At 27.4% G+C, this 16,427-nt stretch overlaps 1 protein-coding gene across 9 annotated transcripts in view; it reads right to left on the reverse strand.

The window, feature by feature from the left end:
• The window catches only part of LOC132921299 (potassium voltage-gated channel subfamily KQT member 1), a 250,277-nt gene that overhangs the window by 90,988 nt on the left and 142,862 nt on the right, over window positions 1-16,427 (reverse strand). The window contains exon 2 of one of the 9 annotated variants that reach the window (XM_060984246.1): window positions 13,565-14,506. The exons of 7 other annotated variants lie outside the window; for them this stretch is intronic. In XM_060984246.1, the coding sequence (XP_060840229.1) occupies window positions 13,565-14,274 (710 nt within the window). In that variant the 5' untranslated portion in view covers window positions 14,275-14,506. Of the gene's footprint in view, window positions 1-13,564; window positions 14,520-16,427 lie in introns of all 9 variants that reach the window. One more of the 9 variants, XM_060984247.1, reaches the window with a different exon arrangement.

The raw sequence follows: 16,427 nt of genomic DNA on the forward strand, positions 1-16,427 counted from the left end.
TAAATAATAGTAGTCTTGACATCCAAAAGAAAAATGGTTTTTTTTCCATAATTTTGTAATATGAAATTGAAAATTACAAATGAATAATGGTTAAATGCATTAAGCTATTTCATTTTAATTAGAACCACTCAAATTTAATGAACAAAATAATCTTTAAAAAAAAAAAAATGTTATACATGTACTTGAGACCTATACCTAATCATTAACTCACAATTTACCTTGGTAAATTAACCTTTATAATAGTTAAACTATAATTTAGCTTTTATAGACTTCAAATTAACAATAGTAACTCGGTAACAAATAGTTTGTTAACATTTATCTTTTTTTTTTCTAAATGAACAATAATATTTATTTTTTATAATAAGTTATACAATAATTGATTACTTTACATGCAATTCTACAATCAGATATTTCAATCAAATATGTATTAACTTAAATGTACTCTTAATAATGGTGCGTATGTAACGATTTTATATAATAGTAATAATAATTAATAGTTACACAATAAAAACGATAATAGTGATAATACTATTGTTGTACGTACCTGGTGATTGACATAGCATATCACGACATATCATCTTACATGATTATAAAAAACGTAATAATAATATATTAATAATGATATCATGTCCATCACGACTTATTATAAAAGATATCATTGTTCATTTCAAAAAAAAGAAAAAAGTTAAAAACAATTTTTAACAAAGCCTATAATGTTAGTTCTTTGTAAGGCTTAGGTTTTGTAATTGGGAAGGACAAATTAATGATTATTTCTTGAGTGAAAATATTATAAAACTATTATAAGAAAATAGGAATATGATTCTGAATGTAACATAAATAAATAAGTTAAAAAAAATAAACCATGTTAAGAGGGCGTTACTATCTAGCTGTGTAACATGTTGTCTCTGTCTTATAAACGAACAATATCAAATTGTAGGCTAAAAATAATTTATTTTATTTTATTATTTTTAAAATTAAAGTAAATTTATTTATTATAAAATATGAATGAAATGTTATTATCCAAGACATCTGAGAGGAATTTATTGATAATTTAATTCCGAAGCAGCAATTTATGATAATTTTAATACATTTTAAAAGAATCGTTACTTACTTCATAATTATAATATCAATTAATGTTTTTTAGATGCCTTGGATAATAATATTATCTTTATATTGTATAATAGGCCAATTGACTAATTTTAAAAATAACAGAGTAAAATGAATTACAGTGAACGTACAATTTGTTATGTTGTAAGACGTAGACAACATGTCATGCGGGTGTGGCGTGCTTTTTCATCAAAGGAGATGAGTTATCAAACTGCTTTATCCCCTCCCCCTCAGGGTTTAAGGGGTTGCTTTAAAGGGTTATAATTTGATATCCTTTATTAAATCATTCTCAATTATGCTACTGTTTGATATAAATTAAATTTTACTAGTTAATTACTAAACTATGCGCATAATACAAATAAAATAACAAATCATATATATATATATATATATATAAACGACAACAGAAAAACAGAATTTCATTAAACTGTAACAAATAAAAAGAAATAGTATTAAACAAACGTCAAAAAATTATGAAAACTTCAGTGATTTGGACATAAAAACTTTGAATTAAGCTTCAAGTATAAAGTAAAATTGTGTTTTTGATATTAACATCATATGAATTATTTTTTCAACCGTTTATAATGTTCTTAAAAACATTATATTAATCCAGTTCAAATAAAAAAAAAAATTCAACATAAAATATAACTCATGAAACATATATTTTATAAACTATAATCTCTTAAAGTTATAACAAAGTAAATTTATAAAATTCCGAGTATACTAAATAATAACTACATAATTTTGAGTTTAAAACAATTAATTATTAATATTTGTGAATAATTTGAAATCAGTATTATATTTTAATAGTAGATTTATAATTAATGTTATATACGTTTATAAACTTAGTAAAATAATTGACCAACGTAATATTTTATAACTATTAACAATGACTTAAGGTTTCTACCGTGGACTGAAATGTAACAATAACTCTGTATATTATAAACATATGATGTTATTTCATGACTACATGGCTAATATCAATCGTCAAATAAATTTATATTTGACTATTACCATTTTGAAAAGATAAAATATATATAGTTAATAGGATTATATTATTCGTTAATAATAGTGAATATCAACAAAATTTTAAACAAAAATAATAGAGTTCTAATTAATTAATATTTTTACACCAAAACCTCAATAAACGTTACATTTAATAACACTTTTTTATAAGATCATTTAAAAATAGACAGCAGTTAAAACTAGAAAGTCATATTTATTATAAACTCTACAGTTCAGTTTATGATCCATAATAACTTGTACAAAACTAAGTTTTAATTATTAGAAAATATTTTATACGAAATAAATATAAGTTTAATTACACACCGGGTGTTTTGTATTTTTTAGTATGTTATTCATTTCAAATATATATAGGTAATGTTTGATTTTTTAAATTATATAAAACATTTTTTATTTATTTAAAAGAATATAATTCTATAACATTTTTTATTATAGATCGCATTGTTTATACGATTGAATTCAGTAAATTTATATTGAAAGTTTGTTGACTTGTAGTAAAATACTGGATATTTATATTTAAAAGTAACAAGCTAAGTTTCTTTGGAAAAGTAAAAAGACAAAAGACAAACTCTAATGTAAATAGTTTTTGTAACCCTTTAATAATTTAACGGTTAGGGTTCGTGTTTGAATTCATTAAATGCATTTTTTTCTTGTCGGATTTTAATCAATAAATATAGACGCCGTTTAATTTTAAATCCTTAAAAACGACCAAAGTAGCTTATAAGCCCCAGAAAATATACACATAAATAAACTTCAACATTCACTTAGCGGTTAATGAGAATTAAAATTTAAACATTTTTTTATTTTTTATCATTTTATAATAATTAGACAAATATATAGGTACCCGCGTTATTCTTTGTTTGTTCTCTACAGAGTACTGGATCAATAAGGTCTCGATAATGTTTTATGTGGTTAAGCCATTCTCCATCATTTTACTAACTCATGACGACCATTAAACACATTTCTTGGTACATGAATCAATATATTATAATATTATGAAATCGGTTATAAATTATAATTATCGGATTCCCATCGGCCAGTGACGACATCACTGTTTATTAGCAATCTGCCATGTGATGAATGTTCACGTTGTCACGTATCTAAAGCACTATGGATAAAAGCCAAGCAGGTGTATAACTAAAGGTTAGGTCAACCGGAAGTGAAATTTTAACCCCTCTCCGCAGGGACAAACTTCTGGAATACGAAACCGTATCACCGACAAAACGTATAACAATACGAAAATGACTGCAAAACGGAAATGGAATATGATGGCATCGAAGTATACAATCTAAAATCTTAATATAAATCTTCAATTTTTATTGACAACTTACTAACAATAAATGGATACTATTGCAATCAATGTACAGGTTTGAAAAAAAGTAAAGTAGGTAATACAGTCGTACGATAACTACTTCATTAAATTTATAAGTAAGATTCAGTATTAAATATTTATACATCAGGATGATAATTTCAAGGATGTTTAAAATGTTTATACGTTGATTAAATTCATATTATATAAGATGTACTATTAATACGTGTTTTACATGAAAAAATAGCTTTATAATTTTTTTTTTTTACTATTCCCACTGGGTTGGTATTTACTATGTAAAGTGTACGTAGTATATGTATACATAATATACATATTATATAAATACTATCAATATCTACTCTAAATGATACTACGTAGATATATTTTTTAAGAGTTAATTGTTCTTAATTTAAAAATATATAATATTTTGTCATACTTATTTTTGTTTTCAATCTTAAAATATAAAATAAGCAAAAGTTTCAAAGATAAAAATGTATATATAATATATAAATATATTATATATATTGTACAGTTTTCGATAATGTAGGCCATAATTTTTTTTTAATGTTTTATTTCAAAATAAAATTCAACTACTTATACACGTTACCTACCTATACGTTATACGCATGGTAAAATATTAAAACATTGTAGAACTTAGCTAACACAAAATATATAGTATTCAAAATAAATATATAACACTTTGTGTTGAACTTATATTTTGATATTGCGTAATTTATAATATATAAATAAATAATTCGATTTATATTTACAAAGCAGTAAACATATTGTTAAAAAATCACTGCAGCAATGAATCGTGAATATATTAGTGTTTTTGTTATTTGTACACAATATTATATTACACAGTACAAAAATGTTGTGTACATTTAATGTTAAATAAAATTTATTCATATTTTGCGGTTAAAATAAACTACCTAATAGTGTATATTATAGCATATAAGTATGACAATATTTGTGTTATATAGATTGATGATGTGTTGAATAACCGCAGTAAATAAAAGTAGAAAGTAAAATTAAAATAATTATGATTTCAAGCCAATCAGAACATTTCATGCATTGGAAATATAATTTATTATAATTCAAAATGAACAGCAAAATATGACGGATGGGATAAAAATTATTGATAAAACTGAAAAATGTATGTGAATTGGAAAAATAAATGTATTTTTAAGCAATTCGATGTCAAATGTTAAATAACTCATCGAAACCTTTTTTAAATTACATTTAACTTGATTAATTACTTTTTTGTACGTCAATATAACGGTATATAATTTGAGCTACAAGTGTTAAAAAGTGAAATATTATGATTTTAATAATAGTTTTAAAAAAATCATACAATCGCAAGAATTTAAACTTAAGTCAAAACAATACCACACTAGATTTAAATTTTTTTATAAATATTTATACACGAGTTTAGAATAAATCAATCGACGTAATAGGGTTTGGCGCTGTAGTTTGATACCGAGTTACCGGGAATTTAAGCTGAGTGATTGTATAGCTTACCACCGTTCACGATGATAATCACATTTCGACGAGGTATCAACGTTTTATAAAGAAGTGATTCAAGTAATGTTCGATAATTTATCATCAACGATTACATTTTTATTATTTGTGATGTGACACGTTCCTATGTATATGAGATTGTACGTGGCATCGATACCGTTTATCAATTTTTTTTCTTATCAAAAATCCTGTTAATTGGTCCATAAATAATATATATAAAATGTATTTACAAAACACCTTTACACGTAACATTGCACGTTTTTGTTTTATTTTAGGTTAAATCTAATAATTTTGAATGTGATTATATACCGCTGTGTCACTCCATAGATGTCAAACTCTGAATCCTCACTTTTTATGCATGCCAAAGAAAAAATGTGACAGTCCTGTTAGATTGGTGGACGTTTGACAGTTAATATATGTATTCTGTAATAACAACAATAACGCAACGGTATTATACAAGGACATCGTACGATTGTACGACATTATCGACATTATTAATAATATATTATTACCGTGGTATATGAGTTCAAACCGGGTCTCGGTATCAGATTGACGAAAATCTCGCGTTTGGTAGCTATGACTGTATTTTGGGAGGGCGTAAAAGGAATTTTAGGTTGCTAGGAAGAGTTGTTGAACCGTATAATTATAATATAGTGGGCATTATAATACAATTTCGCAGCAGAAAACTACGACGACAACTACAGCGTATACACGCAACAATATTATGTCCGAGCGCAGTTATTATTATTATTAATAATAATAATCGTCTACAAAGACGTGTCCTCTGCAGACAACTGAGAAGGTTGAATCTACGATAGGCGGCTGACGGTGCTCCTCTGCGATTTTGGTTGGCTTAATTCAAAATAGCTTTTATAATATCACCTCGTGCGCTTATACGGTTCCTACACACATATGCGTACTGTGTATACATGTTATTTACAAACACACACACATACACACCACTCATGTTCAAAACATATGTCGGAAATGGACACATCAAACTGACAGGATCGTTTATTATAGCAGTAAGGCTTTCATCTTCCACTTTTCCTACAAAACAATCGTAAAAGTTTGTTCAGAAACGCGAGACCAACCACCCCACCCCCCTTCATGTCGTGACGGATAATATTATTTTAATACGATGTATATATAACGAATATGATATAAAAATAACAATGTAATTATATATCCACGGTACTCTACAACTGACTTTGGGTGATCGGATAGTCTGGTATTTTTGTGTGGTCAATTTCGGGTGAACGTTGCCGTGAGAAAGACTTTACAATTATTATTACAACGTTCGTGAAACTGTCGCTATCGTCCATGCCGACACTGATGGCATCACATGTAATTTAAAAGTTTTCCTGTACGACATTAAGCTCATTGTCACCGCCTAAGTCCTTAAGGGACGACCGCCGAGCGTTGATGAACTGCGGTGACGTCAAAGTGTTAGGGGTAGTGGCAAAGGCTGCTAGAAGTGTTGGAAATGAGGGGGGAGGGTGATGATTTGATATCGTTCGAATAACGGAGTTTTAATTAAAATTGTATTCGAAAAATGTTTAATCGCCACCAAGCTTGTATATACTGACTAAATACTCCACCAGCCGTGATTCTCCCTTAATGAAAGTATCCAAAATTATTATAATAGTAATATAATATATACCTATTTACATATAATGTATGCGAAGAACACCGCCAAAAAGGTTTGGTGTGAGAACTAACGCATTTTGTCTGGTAAAGACAGGTGGCCTTTTTAAAGTTCGGAGACAAACTTTCCTTTTAAGCCAACGGAAATAGTGTAAAAAGCCGGAAATCGACCTCTTCTTAGATTTTATTATAATATATATATATATATGTTTATAAATTAATGTTTCTTTCTTACTTATTTGTTCTCTATAGACTAAAAAATTACTAGTGGTTTGTTTTCAGTAAAATGTTTATCAATAGATTCTTTGAGATTCAGTGAGTGTCTTTAGCTTTATACTTTAATCCAGCTATACTGCTATAGGATGGCCTATGATGAAATTTTTTTTGGCTCATGAAGTCGAATATTTTTTTCGGTTGTATATTATATTTATTGATTTACAATTGTACAAATAATAAAGTAGTTACTATGATTGGATACAATTTTCTTTATGGTATTATATTTTGTCATTTAGAGACGAATGATGGAGAGGAATATATATGAATTGAGTTGCGATATTTTGTACCATTTCCACTTTTTTTTTTATTTTGTAATGAGTGAGTCCCAAACCTTATCGCAATAATTAATAGAAAATTATAACAATAGATTTTTTAATAATACTAAAACTAAATGATTTTAATAAACACTAACATCGATAATTTTTTGGAGATATCTTATAACACTGTTATAATTAAAATATGTTTAATTTCTTATTAGTATTGCAACTAAAAGGGTAGTTATAATTTTAGTATTATAATTTTAATAAAATCAGGAAATTGGTATTGCTATAAATCGATGAATGTGTAATGAATGTAACACGATTTTCTATATGCTTTTTTTTTTTTAGTCGTCTATTACGAAATTTCGCTTAGTAATTGAACAATAATAACACTTTCAAAACTTATTTTTTCATGTATATACTATACATTTTATTGAAGTATAGATCATATCATAAAAGTCCTACCAACATCATGATCATTGTATCCATTTTTCACCGAGTACCTAATATATATTATACCAGCTATAACTCAATACTTTTATTAACTCAATTTCGTGAATAGAATTTAAACGAATAAGTATACCCAGGAAGACAAATGTAAACACTAAAAGTACAAAACACGTTCGACCACTTGGGAAAATGCAAATTACTAAATATTTTAATCTATAAAGGATAATTTTTTTAGAGAAAAAAAAACTTTTAATTTATAATATTATTTAATTTATTAATCATATATATATATAATGATTTTGATATTTTAATATGATAGTTAAACATCGAATACTTAGACATTATCGTGTGTAGGGAATCTGTATTTTTGTAATGTATAATAATATTAAAATACATTGAATTTTATACATCCAATTGTCTGAAATTTGATCTGAATCATTTAAATAATATTGTAATAATAATAAAAAAAATCATTATTATTTCTGAATTTTAATCATTTACGGTAAATTTTATTATTTAAAATTTTGTATAGTTTTTGTACCCACAAAAATATTTTGTTTGTAAACTAATACTATACTAAAAAACATAAGATAGAATTCAAGATCTTAATCAATCTATACAATTAAAAATGTATTAAATATTATAATTTTTTCCCAAGCAATAAGATACCTTGTGGCTTATATGTTGCATTTTGCTCACTAATGATTTTAAATAATAAATATCATATATTTTTGCACATGATTTTGATTATAATGAGGAAAATGTAATTTAATATAATTTTTTCCAAATAATTCCCAAAAATTGATCTAAATAGCTCATATTGTTTTTGTTTTTAATCAATGCATATCACAGATCAATCTCGTTAAAAGAGATACCTTATCAATCACCTAGTTCATTAAACATCGCTTGACCATAAAGTACAGGTAAACAGAATATTGAGTAAATAATAAATTTTATTCTAATTGAATTTAGTTTTGTACGAAGTACAGATAACATTCTTATTGGAGTAAAAAAAGACAGGTCAGCGTTGTATTGTTGGTATGGATTTGTTCGTAAAATTAAATTTATATAATGTACAAAAATAACCGACAAAGCGGATTCGATAACATATCAATTACCACCAAACCATTGGTGATACGTTAACTATTATATTAGAATCTAACATAATAATATTTTAATTCGTTTGGAAAACCAATTACCAATTTATTCTACTGAAAATAACTTTTGAAACGTAGTATGAGATAACTATACTCTATGGACTAATTTGATTAAATTAACAACCTACTATGTTGTTTAGACTACGAGAAAATCGATTTCGTATTGAAAATGTTAAGGTCAAACACACATTTCTTGTGTTAAGCTTTTATATAGTTACCTACCACGAGATCTTTTGTGACTCACGACGAATTGATTTGCTGACTGCATCTGACAATCGAAAATAAAAGCAATTTACTTAGCTTTTACGTCAGTTCATAATGAAATGTAATTCAGACAGGTTATATTTTAGAAAATTAATTTGTTTCATAGATAACTAAAATAATATTTCAAATGCAGTCAAAACTATTAGCTTAAAATAAATCTCGACATTCAGTTTATTCGAAAAGTGATATAGGTACACAATAATACTACTAAGTAATAAAACCAATTATTTAGATTAAATTAATTATTAAAGCGCACTTAATTAAAGTAATACTTAAATAATACACTTATATGGTAAATAAGAATAAAATATTGTATAGACAAATATAGATAATCATAATAATTGGTCAACATCAAATGTTAGTCATTTGCATATTATCACTAAACGATATAGATTTAACTACAATTTTAATATTATTAAAATATCTCGTTAAATCTAATAAACTCATATTAAAATTAATTTGATTTGTGATATAAAATATAAAATTGTATAAATGTAATTAAATTGTGCAATTCACGAAAATATAGTATAAATATTTGTATTGTTTGTATGTAATTTTTTTGTTTTTATAATTATAATAAAATGATTTTTAATTGTGATGCATCGTTTAATTTTAATTCAAATCAAAATCTGATTTGCATGGTAAAAAAATTAATTAATTAATTAAAAAAAAATATGAACTGTTAAATTTTTATTTATTGTATAATAATTTATTATAATTAACGTACAATTACTGTAAATGCAATGTTTTTTTATTTTATAGTGAAATAAGAAAATTTTGATATATATAAGTTTTGGATACTGAAAAAAATAAAATAAATCCATGGTAGACTTTAGTATGTTAGTATAAATATTAATTTTTAAAAGTTATAACAAATATATATATATATATATATATATAAACAACATTTTGATTAATTGGAATATAATATCTATAATATCTCATAGTAGCCTTTTTTATACTATTTAAAAATCGAAAAAAATATAAATATTTTTTTTTTTTAATTATGGTAAATTCAATCTATTAGTCATAAATTAAAATAAATTATTCACATTACATCATATACTAGGGTTACTGACTTTCCAGTTAATTATAAAATACTGTCATATATATATACGGGAAAGATAAGATATCTAGTTATAAAGGGTGATTCACCTATCATGCTTACCTATTTTATCCTTTAAAAATATTATTTCAAATAATGGTTTTTGGAATTTTTAATTATAGTTACTTTACCATATTTTAAAATACTTGATACTATATTTTTTTATATCTGTGGAACTGCAAAAACTACAGAAATACATAACTATTATTTTCGAAGTATAAACATATTTTTTTACTTAAAATTATTAAGCAAATGATTAATTGTTTTAATCATTATGTATCTAAATTTAAATTCGAGCAAGTAGTTTTTGATTTATTAAAATGTATATTGTAAGGATAATGATCCTTATTAATGGTTTTATATATATAAAAAAAAAACAAAATAAAATAAATATTAGTTTGCCTAGAACTTATTATACTCCAACAATTTTAAAAATGATAAAATATTAATAGTATTTGATTATAAAATTGACAAAAAATAAATGATTTCATCAAAATAAATCATAATAAAACTATTGTTATCTAATTATATATAATATATAATTATTATTATTACTTATATAATTAAAATAATACTTATAGTTACAGTCCTACAGATATCGGGTAAATTTTTTTTTAATAGAAAATCCATGCTGACGATGACGCAGCAGTTGATGTAGTAGTAATGAGGGTCATGAATATGTGTGCGTGCGAACGGCAGGCAGCGCGCGTCGCTATGTAACTATGCGAAAAACTAAATATTTTTAATACATCTTTAATTAATAATTTAAATTATTTACCTGAACTTATTTCATTAAATGGCTCATTCACACATTAAATACTTGAATTTAAAATTAAAATAACACAAATTGGTTTGGTAGAATTTCAGATATAATTGTTCAAAGATATCGCTTCATGTTATGATAATATTACATAAAGATACTTCATAAATATTATTGTAATATACCTAGTTACCAGAGAAAAAATATGCGACACTGATGTAGCAAAATAGCCTATTTAGGACGCCGTGCTAGGTTAATGTAGTTGAAATGAGTACGTCATATCGATTGTGCGTACAATATTTAACTTTTCTAAAATATAAACACAGTTGTGTATAAAAAAATATTTGCATGGATTTTTGATTTTATTATTTTAACTAGATTTTGTTAATAGCTGATACTTTTTATTTGATTGATTCTTAAACTAAATAATTTAAAGTATCGAGAAATCAAATCAAAGCATGAATCATGATCAATACAATAATTTCCAGAAACAATTTTAAAAATGTCTGACATACCTATCACCTATTATCATATGCAATTCAACGTCAAAAATATAATAATATATTAAAATATAATACTATGAATATTGAATAGCCAATATTTTCAATTGCATAATTTTACTTTAATATAAAAACTATATTTACTTTCGCTTCGTGAACTCCACGTACGCGATTATTTATAATATAATTGGGTGCTAGTAAGTCATGATTATAATATAATATATAAATTGTTTAAATCACGAACTAATCAAACACGCCTTAAGTTGCAACAAAATAATAAAAGTGGGAAAAATAATTTTAAATTTTGTAAAACATAAATATTATGCTCTACTTTTATGACTTAATTTAATCATATAAATTTATAATATGCCGATTATCAATAATTTTACTGACGATATATATATATATGGTCGACCTATAAAACACGCCAATATCGTATTTTTGTGTACTAAAAAAAAACACTTAAACTATTCCATTTAAATTAATAGTATTAAAGTTGGCAACTAAAAGAATATTTAAACTAATCGGACGTTGGGTGTAAATGCATAATTGTTGTTGAATTAATTTATCAACGATTAATAATACGTTATTGTTTTCGTAAACTTTACTTTTAACGAATACCAATAAAATAAAATCAACCCGAGTCATTTGATTTGAACCAAGTTTAAGTCTTAATAAGAATTTGATTAGCATTGTGCATAACATAATAAATGCTTGAACATTCAGATAGTTCATAACAACAATTTATAAAACGTTTCTCAATCGTTTATGACCAAATTTAAATTAATGACGGAACTTATCCATCCGATAGATTCACTTGGGTCACACTATTTTCTATTGAAAGTCCGAGAAGTTGAATTGAACAAACTAATTTATTTAAATTAATTATCACAAAAACTTCATTCATTTTCGTTGTTTACGATTTGATAAGATATTTTCGTATCGAATACAAATGCATTTGAAAGGGGATTTCACATCAGAAGTATGATAAATGTAATTTGGTTGGACGGGAATTATTATTTTTATTTCTAATATTTTTTTAAGAATAGATGACTGAAATTATGACTACATTAGTGAACAAACAATTTAAAGTCAAAAACTTCAACATAAAATTTAATATACGCGACACCGCTAACTATTACTAGGCATCAACACCGCAAATAAATTAATATATTAGATGCCGGGTTTATTATTTCTCCAATGCAAACTAATATTCAAGCCGATATTATAATGGCTGATATTTTTTTTATCAAAACGATAAATGGAATCTACTCCAAAAATGACTTTTATTTCTAAAATAAGAAAATCGTAATTAGGGTTACAAGTCTTGAAATGTAATTAACTAACTATTGTTATGGATGTTTTGTTCTAATTATTATTATTATAAAAAAAAAAAAAAATTAAATTAATACGTTATAGTTTAATATTGTTATATAAGCACTTATATTCATTATAATTATTTATTTTGTACACTTATTCTATTAAGGACTTATATTTCATATTTAATTTTTGTATGATTTATTTTTACAAAATATTTACTAATAATCAAAATGTAGTAATCATTTTTATGCGTTTTATGTTTCAGTTTTGCCTATCACTGTAATAGTAAATTAGTTGTAAATAATGTAATTCATTTTTATCTATAACCATTTTTTCGATATTATTTATTAACGCAGTACAGAATAATTGTTATGTTTATTTTTTGCTTTCATACCTTTTATTTAAAAATGTAGAGTACAGATAATGATGTTTGTAGATGCTAAAAATGTAAAGAATAAAAAATGGCGTGATATATCACATTGGCTGAAAATCGTTCATTAATATTGATGTGGTACTATTCGTTTGTTTTATATTTTTGAAAAATAGGTTTAGAAAATGGTAGGTGCTAAGATTCATGTACGTAATACGATTGAAATCGGAAAATTATCTAAAACGTATAGTGTAGATACCAATTAATCAATGTTTAGTTATAACTATTCAAGTTAGGAAAAAGTTTTAGTTAGGAAAAAATCAAAATTTAAAATATCGGAATGAGATATTATATACTACCTATGTACCTATTTATTGATATACTTGCGTGTATTTAATTTTAATTTTTTTCTTATTTATAAACAACTCTATATAGTATAATATATTTGTGAGATATTTAACACAATGTGCAGCGCTAACGCACAGTCGTACTTACACAGCGAAGTGGTAAATGAAGCAGATCCATCCGCACGGGTGTTCGAGGAACACGTAAACCTTCTCCTGGAAAGTCTTGCCCTTCCGCTGGTGGAACACGTACTTGGCCTTGAACGCCTGGTCAATGGGCAGGTAAATGGGGTAGTATGGGTCGGGTACGCCGGGCGGCGCGGGTGGTTTGGCATCACCGCCGGCGGTGACCACCTCGACAATGGCCGCGTCGTCGGCGTCGCTGCTCGGCGTCGGCGGATCGGCGAAGTCCTCGCGCGGCTGCCGGCGCTTCTTGAGCGGCGTGGGCACCCGCCGATGATGCGCCTCGCCGAACCTGGGCATCCGTCTGTGGTGGTGCGGCGGCCGGACCTGTTGGTCCGGTACGGCTTCTTGTTTGCCACCGTCAAACCGCTGCTGCTGCCGGCGCCGCTCGTCGTTGGTGCCGCAGTCCCCTTCCGGTTGGCCGCCGCCGCCGCCGCCACCACCGCAGGCTCCGCCGACGTTGCCGCCCGCACATCCGAGGCGCGGCCGTTGCTGTTGCTGCTGTTGCTGTTGCTGTTTCAGTTCAGTGGACGCGATCCTGTCGATGACGGGCGACCCGCTCGCCCCGCCGTTGCCTGTTCCACTGCCGTTGCTTCTCAGCGAGACTTCCCTGGACTTGCGAAACAGCTGAACCTCTTCGGCGCGGTTCATGTCGACACAAAACGGCCACGCCAACATCCGGTGGCCGCCGTGCACATGGCTTTCCGAGCTCGGTACGCCAGCCGGCACACTCACGATCCGCGGAAAGCGTGGCGCGACGTCATGTCGACTTCAGTATCGGTGGCGGTGGCGGCGGCCGAGGTGCGAGTCGCCACTGCGAAATCGTCAGAGTACGACCATGGATGTGTCCACGCGGTCTCCGGGACACGCGTCGCAAATGCAGTTATTAGTCTATTCTTCGTCAAACAACCTGTCGCCAACAACTATACGTTACCCTCAACATACTATATGATGTCAGTCTCGCTCCGGTATACCACGACCGCAAACCGAAATATTGTGTATACCTAACTGGTATCCAAAGGTGAACATTAACGTGTTAAAAAGATATTTATTTTACACATTAAAAATTAATTAAATAATTTTCTGAGTAAGCACACTGTACGTAATGGCTATTAGTTAGAAATCGTCAAATAAATATTTCTTGAATTTATGATTTAGAAGCTACAAAAGTGTGATTTCATAAACCGTTACTAACTAAAGAGCTATTATTATTATAATATTATTCTCTAAAAAAGAATACGTTTATAAAAAAATAATGACTTACTATTTATTTAATATTTTTTTTATTTTTATTCGATTTTAACTATTTACATTGTTTTTGTTCCCTTATTTATAACTTAACGATGACTTGACTTAACTAAATCTAATTAACTAATAATCTTTCACCTATCGGTTTGCTATCGGGGTACGCCGGCCGGCCGGCCCGATACGATTTCCTTTTTTTTTGTTTTTTGACAACACGTTTATACTGTACAACTTTTACTGGTATATAACATTGGTTGGAAAAAGGGTTTCCGATTCATAATGTACACTTTTCATACATAGTTCTACACGTTTACGGTACCATTACTATGAAAATAATATCTACGAAGGTGGACGGACAAGTAACTTTACGTAACATTCACTTCACCATATTTTTTATTGTGGCTGGTCGAAACTGTATTGATTTATGATCCTGTTAGATAATATACAACATGAATATGATATCAGTGTCATAGTCTATGTTCGTGTTAAATTCAGAACATTTCGAGTGTCGATATTAAATCGGTGTCCCATATCACATATAGAGTGGATGAAATTTGTACTCCGGTAACAATAATTTTGCTGACCACTTTCAAATATTCAACCGAAGAAAAATGTTCAGGAACGTTTAACTGCATTATGCGCGTGGGAGCTAGTTTAATAGAATATTTCCGGAATGGAATTCGGCGTGTGTGACCTAGGCCGTATAGACAAATCAAACTGTTAAATATTACCAAGTATTCAAATTACTCTCGGTCCAAATAAGCCACAGAACGGTGGATTATTTCCAATGTGAATATTTTGACAAACAACAAGTGCGTGTGCTTTAAATAATTATTAATGGACTTATAAACGTTTATTATTTCTAACTATAATAGTAGGAGTCATACATAATATACATTTCGATGCACCTAATTAATATGTTAGGAATATATTTTTTATAAATAATTAAATCCAGTGATGTCGCTGGACACTCCCTTTTATTAAGCTTATATGTCTATACAATACTTTTATAAAATGTTCTTATTGTATTAATAATGTATACAATATACATATTGTAAATATTTTTTAAGTAAATTAATTAAAATTGTAATTTAAAATTTAATTATCTGAATATAGAATTATTGTATAAACACTAACTACGTAATTATATTCTGTACACACTTGAAATATAATTTTTATTGACTGAAAATATTTTATTTTAGTCAAATCATTGATTTTGGAATAGTACTTGTTGTAGGATATAGATTTAGGAAAGCGTGTTTAATACATAGTTAACATTATATACGTATTTATATTCACGCAAAATAATTTTAATGAGCAAATAACTATAAATAAACTGCTTCTGTCAGATGTCAATATATACCGCGTTAATTAAACAAAGTCGATTTATATCCGGCTTATTTAATTAAATTAAAATTTGAAATTTAATTTAAAGAAAGCCAGTAAATTTAAAAAAAAAAAAGAATTATATTTTTAAAATCGTAACTAGTTTATTGGTTGATAAATGTGATATTTATTTTATATTTTATTCAATACAATATCGAAGTATATCTATTTTATTCTAGGGTTTCTTTCAAGTTAGGTTA

The sequence above is a fragment of the Rhopalosiphum padi genome, chromosome 2 (assembly GCF_020882245.1).
Source record: "Rhopalosiphum padi isolate XX-2018 chromosome 2, ASM2088224v1, whole genome shotgun sequence".
NCBI classification, from domain to species: domain Eukaryota; kingdom Metazoa; phylum Arthropoda; class Insecta; order Hemiptera; family Aphididae; genus Rhopalosiphum; species Rhopalosiphum padi.